This window comes from Scyliorhinus torazame, chromosome 17 (genome assembly GCF_047496885.1).
Source record: "Scyliorhinus torazame isolate Kashiwa2021f chromosome 17, sScyTor2.1, whole genome shotgun sequence".
NCBI lineage: Eukaryota > Metazoa > Chordata > Chondrichthyes > Carcharhiniformes > Scyliorhinidae > Scyliorhinus > Scyliorhinus torazame.
In genome coordinates this window covers 20,903,908-20,929,321 of record NC_092723.1, presented here as the reverse complement: position 1 = coordinate 20,929,321, position 25,414 = coordinate 20,903,908, and the positions used below count along the sequence as shown (strand labels likewise).

Genomic DNA, 25,414 nt, shown 5'->3' with positions numbered 1-25,414 from the left:
GGAGGCAGACACATTGTATTTTCTACCCACAAAATACTTTAACATCTGTGGTTTCTCCAGAAGCTGTCAAGCCAGCCCCAAGAGTGGGAAGTTCAGACACCAAGATTTTAGTGCAAGTGATAAACATGCAGGTTATTCCTTTCCCGGCCAGTCCAAAAAGTTGGGTGAAGTTCCTTCCCCACCAATGTCAGATACCTCCGGTGTACAACAGGTGCGAGTCATCTCCATTTGTCCATTCTTCAAGGCAATGGGTTTCAGAGGCTATTACGGCAGTGAGCCACCCAGTTTGCATCTTAAGTCCAATGGGGGGCGGTGAGTGCTGGTGAAAAGGAGGACTGGATAGCGCTCAAGAGTACGTTTGCTCCTCCCAACCAATCCCCCAACTCACGAGGGCAAGGACAAGTACAACTGGAGGGCTTGAATTGCTGCCTTAGTGGAGGTCAAGGTTGACTTGCGGGACCGTCTAAATATGCCAGGCACAATAATTTTATATAGCGTCTTTGGTGTGGAAAATTATCCTAAGGTACGTCACAGGGATGTTGGCAAAATCCGGCACTGAGCCACAGAAGGTGACATCAAGACTTTGGTCAAGAATGAGGTTTTAAGGTGCATCTTAAAAAGGTGACAAAGAGGTTTGAAGATGGGAATGTCAGAGTTTTAGGGCCAGGGTAACCGACAACTGTCAATATACTGGAACAATTAAACTCAAAAATGCACAACATGCAAGAATTGGAAGGGCACAGAGATGAAAGTGGGAGATTGAGAAGTTAGAGATGTGGAGGGGAGTATTTACAATAAATCCTCAAACTTCAGTGCAAACCTCCCAACACTCCCAGTGGTTGAAGAGCTGTGCATCAGCCGTGCTTTGGATTATAGATTATCACAACATAATCAAGAGTAGGAATAACATGCAGCCTTTGTGTACAGAAACCGCGTGAAACGCTTGAGATGGAGAAATAAAATGTCTTAAGAATACTGCTAATGTAAGTAATTTTACTGGATTTAAAAATCAATAAAAAAATTGCACCACATTTTTGCGACGGCACAGTCACCCGCAAGTAGGTGTCTGTGCGATTACAGTTTAATTTCCGAGATTCATTATATAAATCTTCAAGCTCGCCGCCACCACTTTATCTGAAGCATGCTACACCCCTGAAGAGTATGAAGCAATAAGTCTCTGCTGGTTTTGGAATTCCATTGGCAGTGAACTAAAAAATAGCATTTCAAATTTAATAAAAGCAAAATACAGTACAAAACAATCCATTTTAAGAAAAAAAGCAAAGCCTTTTGGAGATTTAGTTAGGGAGTTATATTACAATTTGCTTTCTTTTTAATGTCACCAGTCAAGAGCTCTGTAAAAATATTGGTATGGATAATACTCGGCTGCCACTTATTTCATTGGCTTTGCTTTACATTTATCCTGTGCAAGTTAATACAGTAAAAAAAATGAACACCATTAACCGCAATTTAACTTAAGGCCGCCTTCTTTCAGTTCTTTTCCTACATTTCCATCCAGACATCCATTTGCTGATCAGGAAAGGTTACAGCAACTGACCAGTGGACATTGGACCCACACAAATATGAATTTCACCAGCCAGTCCAAAACAAGAGAATGCAAAACTCAGTCTCTCTGCCTCATGTACCAGTAGTCATGTAATGTTTCTCATTGGTACCTTCAAGAATTAAACACAACTAGCTTCATTGTATGGCACATGACATACAAGTCATGCAAGCACCTTGTAATTGAGACCATAGAGAAAGGGTTATAATGGAACGAGATAGGGTTGTTCAAGGTGATGGCCGCGTCAATATCTTTGACTCTGTTCTTATCCCCTTTGTTTCCATGTATCTTCCTTCTTCAACTGATCAGCGTGTTTCAGGCTCCATCTGTTACCAGCTCCGAACCGTTCCAGCCTAAAATTAGCAAAGTGGCTATCGCTCTCTGCTGGTGTACTAATTTTGTCATTGGTTATAGTTATTGTATATCAAAAAATGAGGTAAAACAGGTTTGGGAGGAAGAACACGTTGAATTGTCCACCTTTGTTTCCACTCCATACCCACCCCTAAACCCCTCATCAGATGTAGTTTTCCAGTCGGACCTTCCCAGCTCCTTGCTGCGTACAACTGCAGTTAGCCACTACACATAAAAAGCCATCAAGTTTGACCCAACTCACAGTGTACTACCCGGCGAAAAGGTTTACACACAAGAACCCTCAATCAGTTGGAGGAACGCACAATATTTTCAGTAAAGATACACATGATTCAGGTCATTCAGAGCCATTGGATGAGGGAGGAGCGAAGGGGAGGGGTAGGGGGAAAGACATCGATTGTTGTTGCTCCAAGCTTTCTTCAGTCAAGCAGTACTTTAAAGCAGAGCCACCCTGCCTGGTTTCTGGAATTTCTTTTAAACACTGAACCATCCTGCCTTGCCAACATTGATAGGGTAAGTAAGGTGTGGACTCACAAACAGGAGAAAATTGAGGGGGGGGGAAAAAAATCAAAGGAAAGAGCCAGTTCACCATGAAATTCTAAAGCTGCAACACTCAGAGAAACATTTAAAAAGCTTCTGTGACCATAAAATGAATTCCAATTCTCAGTCAGCTGCTAAGCAAGGCTATATATCTCTCAAGCTATTATCCACTGTGCTGGCTGCACTCCTAGGAAGCAACTGCATTTAAGACTTAAAATAACCGCAAATCCTCAAAGAAAAATTAGAATTGGACCCAATATATCAAAACATCCTCATTCTTTAGCAATGTCGACAACAGCAAAGGCTGCATTTCATCAATTTGATGCTCAACCAAGGGGCTAATCTTCATTTTTTAATAGCTTTCCTCCTGCCACCTCACACACATGACTTCAGTGACATCTTGCAAAAACAATTGTCAGGGTGGTCTGTCGGACAATATGATCAACATTGCAGGGAGCCCGAGGAAAGGCGGAGAGAGTGAAGAGAGAGAGATTGATTAGAGAACCAATCCTGACAGTTTGTGAGACCACACCTTTTGGGGTTTTTTTGCACATTGACATTAAGCCTCTTTTGTACACATTTGCTTTAAGCACTCTGCATCTCTTGGCCAATCCTGTAGCTCATGATCTTGTTCCAGTCGACCTTCGTGCGAGTAACTGGCAGGCTCCTACGCAAGGCTTTGAAGGTGGTATCAGACATGGCATTGTAATTCTCGCAGATGGCAGTCTGAAACGAAACAGAAACCAAAGCTTGCCACAATAGTTCCAATTCAAAAACAGACTCAAACAAGGACGATTTGAAGGCAGATCTGTCAAAAATCATTTCACAGCTTGTGTCCTTACCCCGCCCACAATATCAGTTTTGTTTCCTTCCTTTGTACACGTCAAAGCTGTTTCCCCTGGCTGCAGTCCAGAATTAGGGGGCCATAGGATCAGCTGTTTAAAATTGACTGAGGAAAAATCCTTTCACTCATGGTGTTGTGATTCTGTACCGTGTAAAGCTGTGGGTGGTTGCCTGGAAGGAGTATATTCATGATAGAGGTCCAAAGGTCTTTGAACACTCAGGGAATCAAGGGATACGAGGACAGGGCAGGTAAGTGGAGCTGGGGAGGATCAACCATGGTCTTACTGAATGGTGGAATAGACTCAAGGGGGTCTTGCTCTTATTTCTTAGCCCCATCACAGGACTGTGATTAGAACTGCACCGAGTGATCTCAAAGACATGGTATGTGCACAATCGATGAAAAACATCTTTTACCCCTCCGACTGCACACCGAGGTCTTATTTATATTCAAAGGTCTCTCACTGTGCTGACTGAATTAAACTATTTATCCATCAAAATCCCACTTGAGTCTTCCTTTTTTATTCTTTTATGGGATGTGGGCACCTCTGGCACGGCCAACATATGTTTCTCATCCCCAATTGCCCTTGAACTGGGTGGTTTCAGAGGGTAGTTCAGAATCAACCACATTGCTGTGGGTCTGGAGTCACATGTAGGCCAGACCAGGTAAGGATAGCAGATTTCCTTTCCTAAAGGACACAAGTGAAGGTGAGTTTTTACATTCGACTGCCGTTTTGTGGCGACTATTACCAAGACCAATTTTTAATTTCAGACTTTATTAATTGAATTTAAATTCCACCAGCTGCTGTGTTGGGATTTGAACCCATATTCCCCTGAGCATTAGTCTGGACCTCTGGGTTACTCGTCCAGTGATGCTACCACTCTACCCGGACTCCCACGTTAAACTGGTTTAAACTGGCTGGTTTAGCTGAGTGGGCGAGACAGCTGGTTTGTAATGCAGAACAAGGCCAGCAGCGCAGGTTCAATTCCCGTACCAGCTTACACAAACAGGCGCCGGAATGAGGCGACTAGCGGTTTTTCACAGTAACTTCATACTTGTGACAATAAAAAAAGATTATTAAACCCCCGAATGCTAGGGAACCTTCAATTCCCGGGGTTTGATCCCCTTTCCAAAATCACTTTGAATTTCCCTACATTAAAACAACAGCTACCACTTGATAGGCAAGTGCCCAGATCCCTCTTCGATTTGCAGCCACAATAATACCCCTGCCTGATCAAAGGCATGCACCTCCTATTCATTCTGATGCAGCTGACTATTTGTCTCAGCTGATTCAAGCAAACATTTGCACACCAACGCATCGATTAAGCCAGTGCAACAATAAGTTTTTTTAAAATTGGAGAATGCAGTGGCCATAAGAATAACTGTGAAAAGCAGCTTTCTGAGCACAGTGCTGGAGCTTTCCTTACATAGTTGCAGGAACTAGTCTATTAGAATTTTTTGAGGAAGTAACAAGCATAAAGGGGAACCAATGGATATGGCGTACTTGGATATCCAGAAAGCATTTGATAAAGTGCAACGTCAAAGCTTACAACACAGAATAAGAGCTCATGGTGTAGGGGGTAACGACTTAGCGTGGATAGAGGATTGGTTTGCTAACAGAAAACAGACAGTGGTATAAATTAGTCATTTTCAGGTTGGCAAGATGTAACAGGTGGAGTGCTACAGGGATCAGCACTGGGGTCTCAACTATTTACAAACTGTATTAATCACTTGGGTGACGGGGCCAAATGTATGGTTGCTAAATTTACTGAGGACTCAAAGATAGGAAGGAGAATAAGTTGTGAAGAGGACATAAGGGGCCTGCAAAGGGATATAGATTAGTTAGAAAAGCGAGCAAATATTTGGGAGATGAAGTATAATGTGGGAAAATGTGAACTTGCCCATGTTGGGAGGAAGAATAGAAGAGCAGCATATTATTGAAATACTGAGACATTGTGGAACTCGGAGGTAGGGATCTAGATGTTCTGGTATGTGAATCACAAAACGTTAGTATGTAGATACAGCAAACGATTAGGAAGGCAAATTGAATGTTGTTGTTTATTGCAAGTAGAATGGAATATGAAAGTAGAGATCTTTTGGTACAGTTGTATAGCACATTGGTGAGACCACATCTACAGTACTAAGGGGCTGGTTTAGCTCAGTTGGCTAGACAGCAGGTACGTGATGCAGAACAACGCCATTAGTGCGGGTTTAATCCCCGTACCAGCTGAGGTTATTCGTGAAGACCCTACGTTCTCAACCTTGCCCCTAGCCTGAGGTGTAGTGATCCTCAGGTTAAATCACCACCAGTCAGCTCTCCCCCTCAAAGGGGAAAGCATCTGACTATGCCGACTTTACTTTTACTACGTACAGTTTTGTTCTCCTATTTAAAAAAGTATATATGTGCATTAGAGTCAGCTCAGAGAGGGTTCAACTGTTTCCTGGGATGAGGGAGTTATCCTACAAGGCCACAATCAGATCAGCCACAATATTATTGAAAAGCGGAGCTGCCTCAAGGGGGCAAATGGCCTTCCCTGTTCCTAACTGGTATGTTTGAATGATTGCTTGGCATCCCATGCAAAGGCCAAACTCCTACCTGGTAACCACACTCTGCTGCTTCAATTTTTTTCACAAGTTCCTTTGCAGTCTGGGTTTCATTCTAAATGAGAGAAAGAAAGAAGAATTAGGAGGATTTAATTAGTACAAGCAGGCTAATTCCAAGTTCCTCAGGAATAAACAGAGACCGATCCAAAGTCACTTTGCCACTCAGATAGTTATACAGGTTCTACTGATTATTCAGTTTATCCAGTGAGCCAGGAAGACCAGAATAGCCCCAGGTTACATCGCTGATCTTTGCTAATTTATAATATCTTCGCTGGGCTTAGAGAAACCAAGGCTGGGGAGCAGGGGAAAGGGAAAGGGGTTGCAGGAGGAGGTCTGGAGGCTCGCTGATAAATGGTAGACCATAACTATGGGGGTATACTCAAAAATCGGGGTACAGTAGTTCAGTGATTGCTGGATTAATAATCCAGAGAAATGACCAAGGCTGATTCTCATTAAAAACTCAACTGGTTCATTAATGTTCTTTAGTGAAAGGAATCTGCTGGCTTGTTGCTTTAAAAAAAAATAGAGAGTACACAATTCATTTTTCCAATTAAGGGCAATTTAGTGTAGCCAATCCACCTACTCTGTACATTTTTGGGTTGTGGGGTCGAAATCCACGCAAACACGGGGAGAATGTGCAAACTCCACACGGACAGTGGCCCAGAGCTGGGATCGAACCTGGGACCTCTGCACCGTGAGGCAGCAATTCTATCCACTGTGCAACCGTGCTGCCCTCGCAATCTTGGATTCTTAACTGCTTTCTGATATAATTGCCACATTGTTATATTTAAAAAACAAGTCATGGCAAGGAGAGATGAATGTTTGCTTCGTTAGTGAAACCAATGGACAAGATAAATTAATTGTTTACCAAAATACAAGGATGCTGCTGCATCACTTTCAATATAGAGTCTGCAAAGGGAAATTGATAAGTTAAGTGAGTGGGGAAATATTTAGCATTTGGAGTATAATGTTGGAAAATAGGAGGTAATTCACATTAACAGGAAGAATAGAAAAGTATTATGTTACCTCAATTGAGAGAGACTACAAAATGCTGTGGTGCAGAAGGATTTGGGTGTCCTCATACGAAGAACACAAATTAGCAAGCAATTAGGAAGGCAAGTGGCACGTTTTCCTTTATTGTAAGGGGTTTAGAGTATAAAAGTACAGTAGTCTTGCTGCAGTTGCACAGGGTGTTAAAAGAGTGTTAAGTACAGTTTTGGTCTCCTTATTTAAGGAGGGATATACTTGCATTAGAGGCAATTCAGAAAATGTTCAGGAGGTTGATTCCTGGGATGAAGAGGTTGTCTTATGAACAAAGGTTGAGTAAGGTTCTGTTTGTAATTATTGATAGGATTAGAAGAACGAGAGGCGATCTTGTTGAATCATACAAGTTTCTGAGGGAGCTTGATGGAGCATATGCTGAGAGGATGTCTCCCCTCTTGGGGAATCTAGAACTAGGGGACACAGTTTCAGAACACAGGATTGCCCATTTAAAACTGAGGCAAGGAGGAATTTCTTCCCTCAGAGAGTTGTAAATCTCGGAAATTCTCTACCCCAGAGAGCTGTGGAGGGCGAGTCATTGGTTACATTCAAGGCTGAGATAGACAGTTTTGAATTACAGATGAGTCAAAGATTATGGGGATCAGGCAGAAATATGGAGTTGAGGGCAAGATCAGATTAGCCATTATCTTATTAAATGAAAGTGTGCTTGGTGATGTGGATGGTTGGGACGGAAGAGGTGCATGATCTATTCTTGCTGCTATTGCATATGACCTACTACTTCCGCAAAGAATAAGCAATATCAGTAAAAACAGAAATGAACAACATCCTCTTATGTTACGCAAGACAGAAGGGGTGGGGTATTGGCAGAGAACCCGTCGTACAAGTTATTTCAGCCTCTCAGTGTATCCGGGATCACAAGTGTCAAAAGCAGAGCCCAGATAGCACAAACAAACTCCGCGATGCATCTAACCTGACAGCATTAGGTACACCTTCTGGATGCAAAGTTGAATGCTCACTTCATACCACAAAACAGCAGTGTAACAGATGTTCTTCTAACATTATGCTGTTTCATTGCCATATTTTCAACTGTTCCTCTTTTTGTGTGGAAATTTGCTTCAAACAAAAGCTCTCGAGTATTTTTGCTGTGAAATAGCTGATTTACCATTCAGTGATACACAAACCACTCCTGAACGGAATACAAAGATATGCTTGTCATCTGGTAAAATCAACTAGCTTCCAGCTGCTGGCCTTCCGTCATCTTTGCCCTTCTCAGTGATAAAAGCTACCTGATGCATTTTTTGCACATTTTAGTCTCCAAATATCATGCGCCTTATATGACCCTCCCCCTTCAGTGTGTTGCGGGCAAAAATCAGCAAACCATCTCTTCCCGCAGTTCATTAATTCCAGCACCTCAAAAACTGGAATTTCCTCCAACTCCCTGCTCTTCCCATTCCTCTTTGAATGGCGGAACAGGCTCAAGTGTCCTCCCCTGTTCCTATGTTCTTAACAGCTGTGAAAACTCTTTGGTGTTTCGAGGATGAATCCATACATTTACTATCAAGCTTATTAATATGCAGTTTATAACTTGCATTTATTAAGCCTCCCAACTAGTTTTATAAAGGAGAATAAATTAAACATAGGGCCAGGAAAGGGAGAGACAGTGAGGGATAACCGAAAGCTTGGTTGAAAGGATGTTTTATAAAAAAAAATATATTTTTAATTCAAATTTTTCATTTTGTATCATACAGAATAACCAGAACGAACACACATATATACTTCAAATAGAACCCGCCCACAACCTAAGCCCTTTCCCCCCCCCCCCCCCCCGGTGACACCGACCCCCACCCCAGCAGTACTCGCCTCCAAGCAATCAGTGAGGCAAAGGCCAGGGCTCCAGCTCAATCTTCAGAATCACCGACACGGTGCTAAGACCCAGAAACCCAGGAGCTTGGGACAAGACTAGAACATGTGTGTGGGGTTAGCCAGATATCTTGAGCAGCGTTCACACCTGTCCTCCACCCCTACAAAGAAACGACACCAGCAATTTGACAAATACAGAACAAAGTGCTGGACTTGGTCAACTGCGCTCTGAAAACTACTTTGAAGTTGGATTAAACCAAGCCTCGTGCACGAGGGTGTGGTGATTACCCTGCGAAGGGCCTCACTCCACACCTTGCCGTCTAATATGGGCCCCAACTCCTCCTCCCACCTAGCCTTAACCCCTTCCACAGACACTGATTCCTCCAACATAATCCGTCAATAAATGCCGGACGTGATCCCTTCCTCCGAACCTGTGAGCAAAAGATCCATTAGTGATGATGGCAGTGCTACAGGGAATGTCAGGAATATCAGTTTTGCAAAGTTACGAACTTGAAGTTATCTGAATAAATCTGATCCTGTGAGCCCAAGGTTTTCCTTCAATTCCTCTGGACTGTCAAACGGCCCCTCCAGGAACAGATCACCTACTCCCTTCCCACCCCCTGAATGTAATCTCCCCAGCTCAAATGGTTGGCACAAATGGGAGCCAGCTTTGGCACTGACCCGAACTGAAAATGTTGCCGTACAAAGAAAAGTACAGCACAGGAACAGGCCCCTCGGCCCTCCAAGCCTGCGCCGACCATGCTGCCCGTCCAAACTAAATCTTCCACACTTCCGTATCCGTCTATTCCCATCCTATTCATGTATTTGTCAAGATGCCCCTTAAACTTCACTTATTGTCTCGGTATCTTTAAAGTGGAAACACCACTGGATTTGACGAATACTTTGTCCTTGGGGCTTTATTCCTCTCCTCCACCACAAGCATCTCAGCTTCTAGCGAGGCTTTTTGATCGCTATGCTGTGACAAGGTCCCCTCTACCTCCTTCAGCACCTATCCATGCTCTCTCAAGTCCTCCAAAGGACCAAAAAACAAAGGCTCTGGCGGGACTACCTTACGTGCGACCATCGCCTCCATACCGCCACCGTAAGTCCCGAAAGGATGAGTTTTGAGATAGTTTTTAAAGCTGGTGCAAAAGCAGAGTTGGGGGTTTGTGGAGACCTGGTTTATGTAACCTGAGGATACCTAACCACTGCTTAATTTTAACTCACCTGCCCTTGAAGCGTGACTGCAAAGTTTTGTTCTTTCATTGAAGGCATTTCAAACTGGAAAGTGGGAGTTTTAAGCCAGAGATTGGATTCTTTAACCTTATTTTCATGGGTCAGTGATACCCTTTTGTTTCTCAAAGAGCTCACTGTTCTTAGTTCAGGGCATAGTGGGTGAAGGGTGAACTGAATCCTGCTAACACTCTATCCCAAGACTTACTGCATTTAAAACCAGTGACTCCTTCACATTATTACATTAGTTCCTGACAATACTCAGTTCCTAGTAGGCAGGTAATCATTTAAGCAATTCAGACTTACTGTAATTGGCAAGGTTTCCTGGATGTCTTTTTGACTCATCAACTGAACATTACCATCTTCATAATAATGGACCTTGGAAGAAATTACAACACATTTGAAATGACTCTACACATCGTACAATGGAATTTGCATAGTTACACAAAGAAAGCATCACACACCTGGATCTTCAGAACTCCAGTGAGCTGAGCGGACGGTGGGGTAATGGCAAATTTCCACTCTGATCTCCAACGCCCATTCCTTCAGAAGGGGAGTGAATAAAAAAGGCAAATATTTTACGGACATTTATAACAAAAAATACTTGGAATAAACACGCACACCCTCCAAACCAGAAATTTGAAATTCTGCTCAATGGTATTATTTCTCAAGTTGTTGGGCACCCTTTTCTTCCAGCGTGGCTAGAGATAATTCCCCTGCCCATTACAAGGCATTACAACAGTGACTACACTTTAACAGTATGTCATTGCCTGTAAAGCGCTTTGGGGTGTCCGGAGGTTGGGAAAGGCACTACAGAAATGTAATTCATTCTTTCTTGCAACTGAGATTAGGTTCATAGGCAAAAAATCCGAAAAGATAATAGTCTCAAGGCATTAAAGGACAGTTTTAAAAGCACTTTGTCACCTACCTGGCTTGTTTCCTCCATTCTCCGAATTACTTGCACCTTTACATGCAGCGTAGAAACATCTTGATCCTACAATTCCATTTCTACTTTTTAGAAACTACTTCCTGGGATAAGGTAAGACTCATAAACCTTCCCATTTGAGCGCAGGAGCAGGGGCAACATAGTCAATATAGAACATACTAATAAAGTGGTACCAGCCAAGAAATGATTCAGGTGTTAAATGGAATAGAAGGTAGATTTGCTATGCAACAGCATCAAACAACCAAATCTGCTCATGTGTTTTTTATCCTGTTGTGCAAACCTCAAATAACGTGCAGTTCCCCTCCTGGATCTCTGGAGCTCCCTCCCTCAGACCACCAACTCACCCTTTGCACTAGCTTTATTAAGATCTCAAACCCATCCTTTCCACCAAGCTTTCAGCTGTCCCTCAATGGCTCGTTCTATCTCTCCCTTTCCTGACTTTATATGTTTAATTTATTCTCCTTGAAATAAAAATGAAAATCGCTTATTGTCACAAGTAGGCTTCAATGAAGTTACTGTGAAAAGCCCCTCGTCGCCACATTCCGGCACCTGTTCGGGGAGGCTGGTACGGGATAAAACATACCTTTATAAAACGAATTGCAAAGTTACATAAATGCAAGTTATTAAAATGTAAATGTTGCCACCATCCCAGAGGACCATAGACTGGCTCTGCTCTTTGGAGAACTGACTGGTAATGATTTAACCTGAGGGTCATCACACCTCAGGTGAGGGACAAGGTTCAGAAGTGAGGCGGCTGCGCCCTCATGGATAACCTTAGACAACACGGGAACTAAACCAGAACTGTTAGCATTACTCCACGTCACGAACCAGCTGTCCAGCCAACTGAGCTAACTGATCCCCAAATGCAAGTTATTAATAAGCTTGATAGTAAATTTATGGAATCATCTTCTAAACATCAAAGAGTTTTTGCAGTTAATAAGAACATAGGAACAGATGGTCACTTAGCCCCTCGAGCCTGTTCCACCATTCAATGAGATCATGGCTGATCTGCGACCTAGTTCTGTACACCAGCCTTTGCTAGATATCTTTGGCTTACAAATTCTGTCTCAGTTTTTAAATTAACTAATCCAGCATTAATTGCTTTTTGCATGAGAGCTCCAAACTTCTGCCACTTGGTGTGTAGAAGAGTTCATGTGTTTTCTGCTCTAGTTTCTAAGATTAGACCCCTCTAGTCTTCCACTTCCCAACCAGAAGAAGGAGGGTATGTAGTGACAAACTATTTGTTCCCCTTAATATCCACAAACATTTTGATTAAATTACCTATTAATCTTCAAATTTCTAGAAAATACAATCTTCGTTTGTATGATCTCTCTCTGCATTTAACCCTGGAGTCCAAGGTTGTTCAGGTAAATCTACCATGCACTCCCTCCAAGGACAATATATCCTTCCTAAGATGTGGTGCCAAGAACTGCTCACAGTTCTCCAGGTGTGGTCTAACCAGGATTTTGCATAGCTAAAATAAAAACAAGTGCTGGAAATACTCAGTAGATCTGGCGGCATCTGTGGGGAAAGGAACGCAGAGTTAACATCGACCGGAATTTGACTTCTTCAGAACCCAGCAAATGGGTTCTGACAAAGTTATATTCCACTCAAAGTAATAGGTGAGCCCGAGTACTGGGAGTGTTTTAGTCACCAGAAAAGTTCATAGAAGTTCACAGAATCCCGAAAGAAAGAGGCCAATCGGCCTATCAAGTCTGCACTCCGAAAGAGCACTCTACAGAGGCCCACCCCCCCGACCTATCCCTGTAACCCCCATAACCCCAGCTAACCTACATAAGTTTGGACACGAAGGGGTCATTGAGTAGGGCCTAACCGGTACATCTTTGGACTGTAGGAGGAAATCGGTACACCCAGAGGAGACCCATGCAAACACGGAGCGGAATGGAAACTCCACACAATCACCTAAGGTCAGAATTGAGCCCGGATTTGTGGCGGAGCTAATCACTGTGCCATGACTAGAAATTATAAAAAGGGGGAAAAATGTAGAATGAGTGTAAACTAACTAGGCATACAAAAACAGATTTAAAGGATTTCACAAGAATATAAAAAGAATAACTAAAGTAAATGTTGGTCTCAGGCAGATGGCAGGAAAACTTATCGTGGGAAATGATGAATGTCATTCGTCCATCGGTCTGCACCAGCCCTTGGAAAGATAATCATACCTAAAGCAACACCTTCATCCTTTCCCCATAACCCAGTAACCCCACCGTACCTATTTGGACACCAAGGGCAATTTAGCATGGTCAATCCACCTAACCTGTACATTTTTGGACTGTGGCAGGAAACCGGAGCACCTGGAGGAAACCCGCGCAGACACGGAGAGAACGTGTAGACTCCGCAGACAGTGAGTCAAGCCGAGAATCAAACCCGGGACCCTGGAGCTATGAAGCAACTGTGCTAACCACTGTGCTAGCGAGCAGCCCAAAGTCCAAAGGCGTGCAGGTTAGGTGGATTGGACATGCAAAATTTCCCTTAGTGTCCAAATAGGTACGGTGGGGTTACTGGGTTATGGGGAAAGGATGAAGATGTTGGCTTAGGTAGGATTAGGTAGAAACTATATTTGACAAATTTATTAGAGCTCCTGGGCAGCACAGAGGCACAGCGGTTAACACTGCTGCCTCACGACGCTGAGGACCAGGGTTCGATCCCAGGTCACTGTCTGTGTGGAGTTTGCACATTCTCCCCGTGTCTGCATGGGTTTCACCCCCACAACCCAAAGATGTGCAGGTTAGGTGGATTGGCCTCGCTAAATTGCCCTCGCTAAATTGCCCCTTAATTGGAAAAATAATAATTGGGCACTCAAAAAAAATTATTAGAGCTCTTTGAGACTGTAGATAGGATAGTTAAGCGGGAAACATCAGATGATGTATACTTGGCATTCGATAAGATGGCATACAAAAAGAATGTGCAAATATGGGTTCATGGGGTTGATGGTAATATATTAGCACGTACAGAGAATTGGTTAATGTTCAGGAGCAGTGAGTAGGGATAAAGGGCGTTTTCAACTTGCAGGTTATAATTAGTGAAATGTCGCAAGTAGTAATGCTGGAGCTTTAGCTATTTACAATCTCCATAAATAACATAGATGGAGAAATCAAGAATAATATATTTAACTTTTCTCAAGATACAACGATGGGTAGGAATGGAATCTGTAAAGAGGACATAAAGTGGCTGCAAAGAGATGTAGACAGCTTGAGTAAGTGGGAAACAAGGAGGCAGATGGAATATAATGTGGAGGTTATTCAATTTGCCAGTAAAAATAGAAAAGCAAAATATATTTAAAAGGAGTGAAACTTGAAAATGTTGATAGTCAAAGAGATGTGGGTGCACTCATACAAAGAAAGTGGAATGTCAGCATGAAGGTGCAGCAAGTAATTAGAAAAGAAAATTATATGTTGGTCTTATTGCAAGAGGATTAGAATAAAAGAATAAGGAAGTCTTGTTAGAATTGTAAAGGGTGTTGGTAAGATCACACCTCGTGTACTGCAGTGCAGTTTTGGTCTCCATATCAAAGGAAGAATAAACTTGCTTTGGAGGTGATAGAGCGAGGAGTCACTAGATTGTTTCCCAGGAGGGGACGGCGAGAGGCTGAGTAAATTCCTGGGCTTCAGAGGTAATTTCATTCAAACATACATGAGGGTGAAAGAGCTCGACAGGGTAGACACAGTTACAGTAGAATGAAAACTTAGGTTAGTAAAGGACAGCTTGGAATAACAGTAATTTAGTATACAAAACAAGTGTTGCTTGTAGGTGGGAAATGTTGGTAATTGCACAGAATGAAGACGGTCAGCCTGTGACAAAGAGCATACCCGCCTGTGCTTAATTATTGTAGTGTGGAATGCCTTTGTCAGAGCTCCTATTGCCTTCTTGGAAGTTGGAGCTCTTTTTAAAAAAAATATATTTTATTAAAGTTTTCAAGCACAATTTTTCCACCTTACAAATCAACATAAAAGATAACATAATAACTAATAAGTAACATTATTTAAATAAAATAGTGAACTGGCAAAGTAACAAAAAATAGTGCTCCCCCCCCCCCCCCCTCCCCCCCTCCCTCTCTCTGGGCTGCTGCTGACGATCTATTTTCCCTTAACATTCCACGAGATAGTCAAGGAACGGTTGCCACCGCCTGGAGAACCCCTGAACCGATCCTCTCAACGCAAACTTCATCCGTTCCAGTTTTATGAACCCTGCCATGTCGTTTATCCAGGCCTCCACGCCAGGGGGTTTCGCTTCCTTCCACATGAGTAAGATCCTTCGCCGGGCTACCAGGGACGCAAAGACCAGAATATCGGCCTCTATCGCCGCCTGCACTCCCGGCTCTTCCGCTACCCCAAATATAGCTAACCCCCAGCCTGGCTTGACCAGGACTTTCACCACCTTTGAAATCACTCTTGCCACTCCCCTCCAGTACCCATCCAGTGCCGGACACGACCAAAACATGTGTGTGGTTCACCGGGCTTCCCAAGCACCTCCCGCACCTGTCCTCCACTCCGAAGAGCCTGCTCAACCTTGCTCCCGTCATGTGTGCTCTGTGTAGAACCTTGAATTGTATCAGGCTAAGCCTGGCACACGAGGAAGAGGAATTTACCCTACTTGGGGCATCTGCCCACAGACCCTCCCCAATCTCCTCCCCCAGCTCTTCTTCCCATTTTCCCTTCAGCTCCACTACCAGCGCCTCCCCCTCGTCTTTCATCTCCTGATATATTTCGGACACTTTGCCCTCCCCGACCCATGCCCCGGAAATCACTCTATCCTGGATCCCCTGTGTTGGGAGCAGCGGAAATTCCCTCACCTGTTGCCTCGTAAACGCCCTCACACGCATGTATCTAAAGATATTCCCCTGGGGGCAACTCATACTTTTCCTCCAGCGCTCCCAGGCTCGCAAACTCCCAGTCAATAAACAAGTCTCTCAATCTCCTAATTCCTGCCCGATGCCAGCTCTGGAACCCTCCGTCCATCCTTCCTGGGACAAACCTATGGTTATTCCTGATCGGGGACCACACCGAGGCACCCGTCACCCCCCATGTCGCCTCCATTGCCCCCAGATCCTTAAGTTGCCACCACCACGGGTTTGTGGTATACCTTTTCGGGGAGAGCGGTAGCGGCGCCGTCACCAGCGCCTTTAGGCTCGTTCCTTTACAGGACGCCATCTCCAGCCTCTTCCATGCCGCCCCCTCTCCCTCCCTCATCCACTTGCAAACCATCGCCACATTGGCGGCCCAGTAATAATCGTCCAGATTTGGCAACGCCAGTCCCCCTCTATCCCTGCTGCGCTGCAGGAACCCCCTCCTTACCCTCGGGGTCTTCCCTGCCCACACAAAACTCATAACACTCCTATCTACTTTCTTAAAAAAGGCCTTAGTAATCAAAATGGGGAGACATTGAAACACAAAAAGAAACCTTGGGAGGACCATCATCTTGACCGCCTGCACTCTGCCCGCCAGTGAGAGCGGCAGCATATCCCACCTCTTGAAATCCTCCTCCATCTGCTCCACCAGCCGCGTCAGATTGAGTTTGTGTAGAGTTCCCCAGCTCTTGGCTACCTGAATCCCCAAATATCGGAAGCTCCTTTCCACTCTCCTTAACGACAGGCCGTCTATCCCTCTTCCCTGATCCCCAGGGTGTACTAAGAAACAAAAAATCTCCAAACTCCCTCAATATCTGCATAACCTCTGTCATGTCATCCCCTCCACATACAGCAGGTCATATCTGCGTAGAGTGACACTCGGTGTTCCTCTCCCCCTCTAACCACCCCCTCCATTTCCTAGAGTCTCTCAACGCTATGGCCAGTGGTTCAATTGCCAGCGCAAACAGTAATGGGGACAGGGGGCACCCCTGCCTTGTTCCACTATGTAACCGAAAATACTCCGATCTCTGCCGATTTGTGACGACACTTGCCACTGGGGCCCCATAGAGGAGTTTGACCCAACTGACAAACCCCTCCCCGAACCCAAACCTCCTCAACACCTCCCATAAATACTCCCACTCTACCCTATCGAATGCCTTCTCTGCATCCATTGCTGCCACTATCTCTGCCTCCCCCTCCGCTGGGGGCATCATTATCACCCCCAACAGCCATCGCACGTTGACATTCAATTGTCTCCCCTTTACAAACCCCGTCTGGTCTTCATGCACCACCCCCGGGACACAATCCTCGATGCTAGCACTTTTGCCAGCAACTTGGCGTCTACATTCAGGAGCGAGATAGGCCTATATGACCCGCATTGCAGCGGATCTTTATCTCGCTTCAGAATTAATGATATCGTCGCCTCCGACATTAAGTTGGAGCTCTTTTAGTGTACACTTGAATAAAAAACCCTTGTTCTGCACTGAAGTATCTGCTACCACCACAACAACAGAAATTGCTCTCCTTCGTGTGAAATCTATAACACGGGGCACTGCTTCAGGGTGAGGGGTCAATCATTTAGGACCGAGATGAGGAGAAATTTATTTGCTGAGGGTTGTGCCTCTTTGGAATTGTCTACCCCAGAGGATTGTCGAAGCTTCACTATTGAGTATATTGATGACCAAAATAGAAAGATCTTTGAACACTCAGGGAATTAAGGGATTGGGTGAGCGAGCTCCTCGACCATGATGGTATTGAACAGTGGAGTGTACTCAAGTGGCTAAATAACCTCCCCCTGCTCCTATTTATTTTGTTCAACTAGGTTTCTAACAGAAAAGATAGACAGAGAACAGGAAAGCTCACTATTGGAACGCATTTTCATCCTACTGATTATCCAAAGCTCAACCACATTCTGCTCTGGTCATTAGGATTGCATTCAATCACCAGTAAACATTCACATTAAAATAGACACCTACCAGAAATTGTGAGGCTGAAACTGATGGTCTTCAATACAAACTATAATAGTTTGTTGGCCATTGACTGTCTTACCGTAGACCTACAAAACAGAAATGCTGACAATAGTACACAAGAAAAAGTTTTCATTCTAATAACTGTGACTGTTTGATCTTTTGTGTTGGATAAGTGTACAGCACAATTAATTAGCTGCTATTGGCTCAGCAAAATGAACTATTTTTAAAAAAACACCATCAAATATTTAGTGGTAATGGAGGAATAAGAGGAAACAATTCTTTTTTTAATAAAGTTAGAGTACCCAATTCATTTTTTCCAATTAAGAGGCAATTTAGTGTGGCCAATCTACCTAGCCTGCACATCTTTGGGTTGTGGGGGCGAAACCCACGCAGACACGGGGAGAATGTGCAAACTCCACACAGACAGTGGCCCAGAGCCGGGATCGAACCTGGGACCTCGGCGCCGCGAGGCAGCAGGCTAATCCACTGCAATAATTCTGAAGCCAGTCACTTCAGTATCTGTGGGGAAGAAAGCTTTATGTTTGGGGTGACTGACGATCATTAGAACTGGTTCCCTTTAGGGGTGGCGCAGTGGTTAGCACTGAGGACCTGGGTTCGAATCCCGGCCCTGGGTCACTGTCCATGTGGAGTTTGCGCATTCTCCCCGTGTCTGCGTGGGTTTCACCCCACATAACCCAAAAAGATGTGCAGGTTAGGTGGATTGGCCATGCTGAATTGCCCCTTAATTGGAAAAAAAAATAATTGGGTACTCTAAATTTATATAAAAAAAGAACTGGTTCCCTTTACAGATGCCAATTTGGGTGTCGTATTGTATATTTGCAGCACTTTTTTATTGTAGTGCAGGAATGGATTATGAAAGAGGACTGAGATTCTCCCACATGGTGTTGGTGAACACACTGGCTTAGCCAAGTAGGGACAGAAGAGATGGAGTGAATTTCAATAACAGGTTCAGATAGGCTAGTTAAGGTAGTGGAAGGGAATTGAAGTCCACTTGAAAATATGGAGAGAGTTGGGGACAAGGCTTTAAATTATAGACAGCTGTCGAAAACTAACTGGGAACATAGACAAATATACCTACATCAAAAGCCATCAACAGGCTCAGCTGCTGAACCAATCTGATAGTTCCTGGCCTCAGAATACAAAGGTTTCTCCATCCCACCAGTAGCAGAACACAGTCGATACCATTTGCAACCTACTTTCTGTTTGATACCCTCCCGACCTCTCAAATCTCTCTATCCTCACCCGGTGTTTGTGGGCATCGTCAACTGCTCCCATTCTTTGAAGAATGCATGGCCTGAAATGGTGGCGGAGCAGATTCAATAGCAGCTTTCAATGGCGAATAGGATAAATTCTAGACTAACAGGAGAGAGTGGAGGATTGGGACAAATTAGATAGCTCTTGCAAAGAGCCGGCGCAGGTGTGATGGATCAAACGGCCTCAACCTGTGCTGTCATTCCATGATTTTTGACAGTTTCTTTCACTGCCTTCAGAAGTGTTCTGATTAGCACCCTTAAATAAAACACCGAATGGAAAAATTCTTTAATTTTGGGAGCCCAATTTCTAACCTGCATTCTGCTCCAAAGTTCTCCAGTTATTTACAAACTGAAAATGCCCGACAGATCTGCAGCATCCATGGAGACAGAAAAAGTTAATGTTCCAAGACAGCTTTGCTTTGTTAGAACCAGCTCAACAAAAGGTGACTGCCTCAAAACAGTTTCTCTCTCCACAGGCGTTTCCAGGCCCGGGCATTTGCAGAATTTTCTGTTTTAATATTTCCAGCATTCGCAGAATTTTGCTTTTGTTTTCTCGATTTACTTTTTGCCCTCACACTAATTTCTGAGTGTAAATCCTGGGTGGCTGGCATTTTACACCCTGGTCAAAGTAACCATCAAGGTCCTGCATGACTGCAAAAGCTGAACTCACTTGTTCTCCTTGGCCTCAACAACATATTAAGCATAATGCTGAACAGTGCAAGTCAGCAAGCTTTCAACTGATACACCAATTCCAGCCAAGCAAAATCTTAACCTCACTCATAGATTATCATAGAATTTACAGTGCAGAAGGAGGCCATTCGGCCCATCGAGTCTGCACCGGCTCTTGGAAAGAGCACCCTACCCAAAGTCAACATCTCCACCCTATCCCCGTAACCCCACCCAACACTAAGGGCAATTTTGGACACTAAGGGCAATTTATCATGGCCGATCCACCTAACCTGCACATCTTTGGACTGTGGGAGGAAACCGGAGCACCCGGAGAAAACCCACGCACACACGGGGAGGACGTGCAGACTCCGCACAGACAGTGACCCAAGCCGGAATCGAACCTGGGACCCTGGAGCTGTGAAGCAATTGTGCTATCCACAAGGCTACCGTGCTGCCCCATTACACATGCAATGACCATCAGTAGGAACTTGGTCAATTATCATCCCTCCATCATATGTCTAACCCAATGAGTCATTCGCTAATGGTCTTAAAACATTTTTCCACCAACAAAAATTTGAACCACACTTAATACAGCACAAGTCACAATAGATTTTCACAATACTTAACAGTGGAGATGCCACAGGGATAGTGGTTTTCCACGTACGCTCGCACTGCGATATCACAGGCACTCCTCCATGATTCTATTGCAGTCTCACCCTCGTGAGGTTGGGCATCACTGCCTTCTTTCCTCACATGATCAAATTTGAAGGAAAGTTTACTCTTTGGATCCGCAAATCTTCCGTTACCCAGATTTCCATGTTCTGTGACCAGGACCTATGCAAAAATGTCACAGCTTAACTCTTTCAACTTTTCAGCAATAAAGAATATATAAACCTTTCTATATATCAAAATGATAACATTGCATTCACTTCCTGCTCACATTTTCCATTTGAACTTAATTTGCTGACAGTTGTAGTGAAACAGCCCATATGGACAGCACTGTGGCGCAGTGGTTAGCATTGCTGCCTCACGGCACCGAGGTCCCAGGTTCGATCACGGCTCTGGGTCACTGTCCGTGTGGAGTTTGCACATCCTCCTAGTGTCCGCGTGGGTTTCACCCCCACAACCCAAAGATGGGCAAGGTAGGTGGACTGGCCACGCTAAATTGCCCCTTAATTGGAAAAAATGAATTGGGTACTCTAAATTTATTTTTTAAAAAGAGAAAAGAAACAGCCCATATAAATTAGTTGCTGGAAGTACACCCTCCCACATGGAGACATTGTAGACAGTGGGAATGGTTGTTATAAATGAGCTGAGTGATGTCAGAGGAAGGGGAGATGAGACCACAGGGATTGAGCAGGTAGTTGAAAGGGGACTCAGAAGATATTGTGGTAGGTGTAAGTGGATGAATGAGTAGTGATAAAGTAACCTGTTGGCCGCCCCCTTCCCTATTCATAAGGAAACATTCAAACAATGTGCGCGCACATATACAATTTTATATTGCTACCAAAAACATCCAGAAGTTAAATTTCAATGTTTAAGTTTAAAACCAGAGTTCTTTTACACAAAATCTTTATGAAAATGACTATGGAATATTGGGAATAGAAGTACAAGAATTGGTTAACATATGCTTTAGTTCATTAAAAAAAAAGCAGGCCAGATACATGACACACATGGAAACTCATCACCATGGTTAAAGGTCACCAAAATCATGCCACTGAAAAATATATACCCGCTCCTATGATTTCTGCTCACCCATTATGGAGTGAAAACACACTCCCTGAAGGGACATGTTCCACTTACCAAACATCCAGGCTCAGGTGTACTTTTGAAGTTTAAGCAGCAAGAATTGCAGATGTTACCAGGGCTGCTTGTCTGGGTAGAATACTATACATAGGAGCACTGGCTTGGAACAGCTACCTGCAGACAACTGGATAATCCCAGGACTGATGACACATCTACCCCTCCAGGATTCCATTCATGATCCAGGCCCGCTGGATGAATGGAACACTGCACGAGTGCACGGTGGACCTCAGGTATTGGATTACCAAATCTGTAATTCTGGGTTGAGCTGGTTCCAAGTTTCTATTGTTAGTAGCATCATCTTGGGGCTGCCTTTCCAAATAATAGGAAGCAGTGATTTGTAGGCAAACAACTGATAAAGCACACTTTGGAGGGTTTGTTATGCGGATACCAGGTGCAAGTAGCAAGGTGAATATAACAATGCATTGCTGCCATCCATTGACCATAGCACATGCACTCACACTGCACCTGTTGAATGGGGTGCGCTGTCTCCATATTTTACCTAGCCTCTTTTGATGGTGTTGGGTTACAGATTCATCAACACCAGTAACACTCTGCTACACAAACTGGCTGCCAATGCACAACTGCAGCATTTTTATACCTTTGCCGCACCATCATCCACACAAGAATTCCCAAGTTTCCTCTTTACCTGATCTGCTTGGCCCTCTATCTTCGCAGGGGTGAACTGGTCCATATTGTACTGCGCAAATGCACTGCGAGAAGAAGGAGGTTGGTCAGTGTACCCACATTAACTGCTGCAACTCTGCTTTTTCTCATCTATCTTATGGAATAGATTATGCCATTAAAACTGGTGTGTGATGGCCTATTACTGCGAGGCAGAGTTCTATCAACTTTCTCTGATCATGGTCATTATATTTGCAGCTGACAGTCTACAGCATTCACAGTAACTAAGTGATTTGCTCCAGAAACTCCCACTGTATGTATATTTTCCTAATCCGCTAAATGTAGAGAAGTGTCCATTGCTAATTTTAAATATGAGATTAGTAGATTTTTTGACCCAATGGTGTTAAAGGCTGTAGGTAATAAGGTGTTAGGTCACAGATCAGCCATGATCTCAGTGAATTGCAGATCAGGCGTGAGGGGCTAAATGGGTCGCTCCAATTCTTTTGCAAGAAATGTCCGATGTTCTGAACCATGAATGACAGAACAGCTAATATTACCTCACACTCTGACACATACTTCCTTGAAAACATAGAAAAATGATTTTGAACTTAAAAGGAAACTTACTGAACCGTTGCTTCCTTGAGAAGACTGTCATTATTCATTAGTAAACGCACATCTGGAAATTAAGAACATTTAAAAATCAGAGCAGCTGATTATTTTCTCTAATTACAGGTTTGAATTAAGTTCAAAAATAAAGATTTAGTTCAACAATCAAGATTAATTTACTTGAAAAGATCACACAGAAGTTAATATCTGTTAATTCAAAGATGTTTAATTTAAATTATTAGATTTTAGTCCCAAAATTAACAGATTATTTTTTTAAAAAAAAATTCCAACTAGGGGCAATTTAGCGGGCTAATCCACCGACTCTGCGCACCTTCTGTTGTAGGGTTGAGACCCACGCAGACTCGGGGAGAATGTGCCACAGGAGCAGATTCTGATGACAACATCCTAGACCCCCTGGGTCCATAGCAACTTGCTTGAAAACTTCAGGAAATATTGGAACATATCCAATGCTTTCTATTATTGCTAAACACTTGCCACCCAAACAGCACACCATCTGAATAGGGGATCGGCCATCTAAGCATCGTCAAATGCACAGAAAGGTTGTTGCATGAAGGCTCTTGGCAGGATCACGAGAAAAGAACTCTGCCAAATTAAAATTAATCAATCAACTATTCTGGCACAATCTCTCAATGGTTACTAGTAGTTTACTAAGAGAATTGTATGCACGTTACTCCTGATAAGTCATTTCTGACCAAAATAATTACACAAAATACAAAAAAATGCTAATCACAATAAAATTGCACAGATGACCTTTTAAGCTCAACTAAAATTATGTCAGCTGTCAAATTTTTTTTTATTTTTAATAAATTTAGAGTACCCAATTCTTTCTTTTTTCCAATTAAGGGAGGCCAACCCACCTAGCCTGCACATCTTTGGGCTGTGGGGGTGATACCCACACACACGGGGAGAAGGTGCAAACTCCACACGGACAGTGACCCAGAGCCAGGATCGAACCCGGGGCCTCGGCTTCATGAGGCAGCACGCCCTGCAGATGATTTTCATGATGGAAACATGGGGTCAGAAGCGATATTTAAGTTGGTTACAGTGTGTTTCAACCTGAATCAATGGTAAAGGAAGGGAATAGATTCAATGGCGAGGGAACAGAGTTTCTGGTTGGGGCCTGAAATAATAGTTTCAGCCATTGCAATTTTTATTTGGGGGAAATTGCAGCTCATCAAGAACTAATGCTAGAGAAGAAGTCTGACAACCGAGACGATGGAGGGGGTCAAGAGAAATGATGACAAGGCAGAACCTGGTGTCACCAGCTCATATAAAAGTTGACAATATCTCTTGCCTATGCCACTGATGAACAGCCTGCAGATGAGAAACAGGGAAGATTCAAGAATAGACCCTTGGGGGACACCTGTTGGTATGGGAAGAAAAACCATTGCAGGAGACTCTGGCTCAGGCCAGAGAACAAAGTGAGGAACCAGGCAATGGCAGCAGCACTCAGCTTGACAATGGAGAAAAGGCTTTACAGGAAGATGGTGTGCCAAAAGCTGCAGGCAGGCAGAGAATGATGTGGAGAGTTAGTGCATCACAGCCACAATCACATTTATGACTTGCATGAAAACATTTCAATGCTGTCGCAGTGGCGGAATCCTGAGCAGAGTTTCAAACAAATATTTGCAAAAACTTTGGGCACAGATTTGGGAGACAACAACACATTGGAGCAGCTGTTCCCCTTAGTTGAAGGGTCAGTTAAGAGGGGACACAAGTTCAACGGGAGGGACAGGAGGTTTAGGGGGGGATTTTAGGGAAAACTTCTTTATCCAGAGGATGGCAACAGTCTGGAATGCATTGCCTGGGAAAGTGGGAAAGACAGGTTGCCTCACATCGTTTAACAAAGTGTCTGGAACTGGGCAGCATGGTGGCGCAGTGGTCATAACATTCAATGCTATGGACCAAGTGTTGGCAAATGGGATTAGGTGGGCATGTCAGGTGTCTATCATGCATTGTTGCAGACTCGATGGGACGAAGGGCCTCTTCTGCACTGTATTATTCTGTGATTCAAGGGCTTGAGAGGAAATCCATGATGGAACGGTGGCAAAATGGTTAGCACGACTGCTTCACAGCGCCAGGGAGCCAGGTTCAATTCTTTTTAAAAAATAAATTTAGAGTACCCAATTCATTTTTCCCAATTAAGGGGCAATTTAGTTTGGCCAATCCACCTAGCCTGCACATCTTTGGGTTGTGGGGGCGAAACCCACGCAAACACGGGGAGAATGTGCAAACTCCACACGGACAATGACCCAGAGCCGGGATCGAACCTGGGGCCTCGGCGCCGTGAGGCAGCAGGGCTAACCCACTGCGCCACCGTGCTGCCACAGCCAGGTTCAATTCTGGCCTTGGGTGACTGTATGGAGTTTGCATGTTCTCTCGGTGTCTGCATAGGTTTTCCGTGTGCTCCGATTTCCTCCCACAGTCCAAAGATTAGGAGGGGTTTCGGGGATAAGGCAGGGGAGTGGACCTAGGTAGGGTGCTCTTTCAGAGGGTCAGTGCAGACTTCATGGGCCGAATGGCCTCCTTCTGTACTGTAGGGATTCCATGGTTCTACTCTATGATTATAAATGAAGCATAGTGCACAAGGACAGGAGAGTCAAGTATATTTTTTGGTAAATGGT

The 25,414-nt window shown here is 44.0% G+C and overlaps 1 protein-coding gene across 2 annotated transcripts in view; it reads right to left on the bottom strand.

The window, feature by feature from the left end:
• Positions 1-979: 979 nt before the first annotated feature.
• Positions 980-25,414, bottom strand: part of capza1b (capping actin protein of muscle Z-line subunit alpha 1b) — a 96,291-nt gene continuing 71,856 nt past the window's right edge. For both annotated transcript variants that reach the window (XM_072480161.1, XM_072480160.1), the window contains exons 3-10: positions 22,788-22,839; positions 22,189-22,252; positions 20,364-20,570; positions 17,800-17,879; positions 10,475-10,553; positions 10,317-10,388; positions 5,908-5,970; positions 980-3,196 (exon numbers count right to left, since the gene is read on the bottom strand). In XM_072480161.1, the coding sequence (XP_072336262.1) occupies positions 3,056-3,196; positions 5,908-5,970; positions 10,317-10,388; positions 10,475-10,553; positions 17,800-17,879; positions 20,364-20,570; positions 22,189-22,252; positions 22,788-22,839 (758 nt within the window). In that variant the 3' untranslated portion in view covers positions 980-3,055. The remainder of the gene's footprint in view (positions 3,197-5,907; positions 5,971-10,316; positions 10,389-10,474; positions 10,554-17,799; positions 17,880-20,363; positions 20,571-22,188; positions 22,253-22,787; positions 22,840-25,414) is intronic.